Source organism: Mus pahari, chromosome 1, assembly GCF_900095145.1.
Source record: "Mus pahari chromosome 1, PAHARI_EIJ_v1.1, whole genome shotgun sequence".
NCBI lineage: Eukaryota > Metazoa > Chordata > Mammalia > Rodentia > Muridae > Mus > Mus pahari.
Window position 1 is genome coordinate 79601927 of NC_034590.1, and position 3865 is coordinate 79605791.

Below are 3865 nucleotides of genomic sequence, written 5' to 3' on the forward strand. Positions count from 1 at the left end.
GTGTGTGTGTGTGTGTGTGTGTGTGTGTGTGTGTGTGTATGTATGTATATATCTTTAGGTAGGTAAGATGCAGGGGGCAAAGTGCTTGCTGTCAAATTTGATGACCTGAGTTTACTCCTTGGAATCCATAGTGGAGGGAAAGACCTAACCTCTGACCTCCATAAAAGTGTCATGTAACATGAGTATACCCTCCCCAAACAAATAAATTAGTAAATGTAGGGAAAGTCTGTTTCCTGTGGCTTATATGCATAATGGAATTCCTTTTATCCATAAAGAATGAAGCTATGTCATTTGCAGGAAAATGGATGCAACTGGAGATCATCATAGTGAGTAAATTAAATCAGTTTCAGAAAGACAATACTTGATGTTTTCTCTCATTTGTGTGTCTTCTTTCATAAGGGCACATACAGTCATAGAAACAGATTACATAAAGTAGTGAAGCTGTTGAGGGCAACAATGGGAGCTGACTGAACAGTGAAGAGTAAGAAAGTGTATTTACATACTTGTATGAAAATAGTCTTATGTCATCAAGTATACGTTTTGATTATTAAACATTTTTAATTATATGTGTTTATTTATGGGGGCATACCTGTGCCATGGAACACATGTGGAAATCTGAGATCAAACTCAGACTGTCAGTTTGATTCCAACCATCTTAATCCACTGAGCAATTCCACTGACTCCATTCTAATTTTAAAGATTTAATGTTTCTGTGTGCGTAAGTATGTATGTACATAACATTTGTACAAAAGCCTGAGGATGTCAGAAGAAGGTGTCAGATCCCTTGGAACTGGAGTCACAGGTGGTTGTGAGCCATCCTATATAGAAGCTGGGAACCTATCCTGAGTCTTTTGAAAGGGGGGGGGGGAAATACTCAAAACCACTAAGCCATCTAGCCCCTGGTAAATTAACTAATTAATTAAAAAAAAACTAATGTGCTGAGCTGAGTGCTGAGCTGCGCATGTTGGTACACGCCTTTGATTTCAGCACTTGGAAGGAGGGGCAGGAGAATCTCTGTGAGTTCAAGGACAGCCTGGTGTGTATAGTGAGATCCAGGACATACAGAACTATATAGAGAGACCTTGTCTCAAAACAATAACAACAAATGTGCTGGGTATGGTGGCATGTAACTTTAATCCCAGCACTTGGAAGGAGGGGCAGGAGAATCTCTGTGAGTTCAAGGACAGCCTGGTGTGTATAGTGAGATCCAGGACATACAGAACTATATAGAGAGACCTTGTCTCAAAACAATAACAACAAATGTGCTGGGTATGGTGGCATGTAACTTTAATCCCAGCACTTGGAAGGGTAAAATTACCACAAAGGTGTAGAGTATATGGAAATGGGAATCTTGGATTTTGAAGAAGTCAGTATTAGAGGCATGAGAATTTATGTTAGACCTATCTATCCCCCAATTTAACTCACCAACCACAGCTGCTGGGCAATCCAGACGGAGAGAACCCACTGTAATCAGTAGGTGCTCAATCTGGCCTACTACTTTGAGATGCCGTGGTAGAGAAAGCTTTTCTCCTTCATGCTTGTGAGATTTGACATGGTCCTTTAGTCTGAAACAGAGAGAAAGCTATCATAATCCCATTGTCAAAGTTTTCTGTCTCTGAATCAGGTTCTCTAGTGACTTCCTGAGCTAGCCAGCCTATACTTGCTTCAGCCGTTCCTTCCTAAACATGCCAGGGGAGTACAAGGGAAAACAGGAGACTTGTTTCCTGTCTTTCAGAAGCTTAAATTACTACCCGCATTTGTGCAGAGAGGAGTTGACATGTTCAGAGAATTCCGCTCTGCATCCTAATATCCCTATTAATGTGTCTTTATCCATCTGCAGATAACAGATATCAGAGGGCAAATTAATCCTAACATAGAAAAGGCTTCATTCAAGGTCTATTTTTCTCCTTTCTATTTCAATTTCTTGTCATAAAATTGTCTTAGTCTATACGGCTAGTGGGGACAGGCACTTGTTTGGTAAGAATATTGATACTGGTTAGCAGCAAAGCATATTATGGAGAAAGTGCTCCCTAATTTGACTTGCCTTTGCTGGGATGGAAGGAAAGGAACAGACCAGGGTTTCACACAATTACATAAGCTGATTGGAATAGCTAGCACCCAAGCTATTATGGGCTGGTGGATAAATACTTAATTATGGATTTTCTGTGCCAATACTTCTGTTTTCCTCCATTTCCTCTCTTTTAGTATTATAACCCATCCAAAGGAAAACTAATTGCAGTTTTACAGATGGTTATTAGTTCCTCCGGAACCGTGGCAGTCTGCTGCCTAATTATGCACCAGGACATCATTAGGCTTTCTAGAACCATCATATTGTACATACCTCATCTCTTCACTACATTAAAAAAAAAACAAAGACAAAAAACTTAAGATTCTTCCTGCTTGAGTCCTGGGATCCACTTTTCCCCATCCTAACTAGTAATGTATAAAATAATTCACAGAACAAACTTCAGAGAGTTACAACAGTGGGTAGGAAGTGAGAATTAGTCAGATATAGAAGAAACAGATCGAGTGATGCAGTCATTAAGAACTGAAAAGAAGCCCTGGGTATGTCCAGTTGAGAATATGCATGTTTTGGATGAAGTTCTAAACAAGCCACTTGGTCTGTCTCATTAATTACAGAGATTTGGCCTAAGGAATAATCTGTTGTCTACAGCAGTGGTTCTCAGCCTGTGGCTCATGACTCCTTTGGGGGTTGAATGACCCTTTCACAGGGACTGCCTGAGATCATTGGAATTTACATTAGATATTTATATTACAGTTCATAACAGTAACAAAATTATAACTATGAAGTAGCAACAAAAATAATTTTATGGTTGGGGTCACCACAACATGTGTATTAAAGGGTCACATATTAGGAAAGTTGAGAATTACTGGTCTACAGAAAACTATGGAAATAATATTGATTCTAAGCAAGATACCTCAGAGAACATCTGGTACTTTGGAAGAAAGAGTAAGAAGAAGGAAGAAGTAACAGGAAAGGTTGGGTGAAATAGCAGTAAGTAGAGAAAGCCATCCTTGCTTCTACACTTCTGGAACAACTTGCTGTCTAGAGAATCGAGGCAGGGTATGTACTGAGCAGAGTCTTACACTTTCTCACTCCATACTCTAGAAACCTGCTCAGAATTTAGAAAGTGGAAATTAACAGAAGGCCCAAGGTTTCCTGCATTTCTTCCACTGTCTGACAAATTGCAACATGCTTTGCTATAAGGAGACTGACTTCCACCCAGGACAAATGGCTACTTACCCCAATCTGTCCACACAGGCTGAGGAGATGAGATTATATTGGCAGCCAGTGTCAACCAAAGCTTTCACGTCCTTCCCAGCACACTGTGGGGAGGAAATAGACTCCTTAATAGGATCTAGAGAAGCAAAAGAGGACTGAGACAAGGAGCAAGCAGCAGATGTCAAATGGAAGGCATGGTTTGAGAGCAGCCTTCCAACTGATTGTTGGTGCTGTCCCATTTCCCTCACTGCTAAATCTGTCTTTCACTGGCTCTTTTTCCTGCTAACTAAATCTAAGGCTGACAGAATACCCATAAAATCCTTTATGGGTTTTGCTCTATGCTAAATATTATATACATAATATTTTTAAAAAAATCATTCTGGAGGCAAATTCAGGGCTTTGAGCATGCTAGATGAGGTTTGTTTTGTTTCGTTTTGTTTTACCACGGAACTACATGCCAGCTTTTTAAAAAGATCACACATGGGCTAGAGAGATGACTCAGTGGTTAAGAGCACTGACTGTTCTTCTGAAGGTCCTGAGTTCAAATCCCAGCAACCACATGGTGGCTCACAACCATCCATAATGAGATCTGATGCCCTCTTCTGGTGTGTCTGAGGACAG

General features: G+C 40.3%; 1 protein-coding gene across 2 annotated transcripts in view; it reads right to left on the reverse strand.

The window, feature by feature from the left end:
• Nucleotides 1-3865, reverse strand: part of Nrip3 (nuclear receptor interacting protein 3) — a 21690-nt gene that overhangs the window by 2573 nt on the left and 15252 nt on the right. For both annotated transcript variants that reach the window (XM_029537202.1, XM_029537178.1), the window contains exons 3-4: nucleotides 3266-3348; nucleotides 1426-1565 (exon numbers count right to left, since the gene is read on the reverse strand). In XM_029537202.1, coding sequence (XP_029393062.1) covers nucleotides 1426-1565; nucleotides 3266-3348 — 223 coding nt within the window. The remainder of the gene's footprint in view (nucleotides 1-1425; nucleotides 1566-3265; nucleotides 3349-3865) is intronic.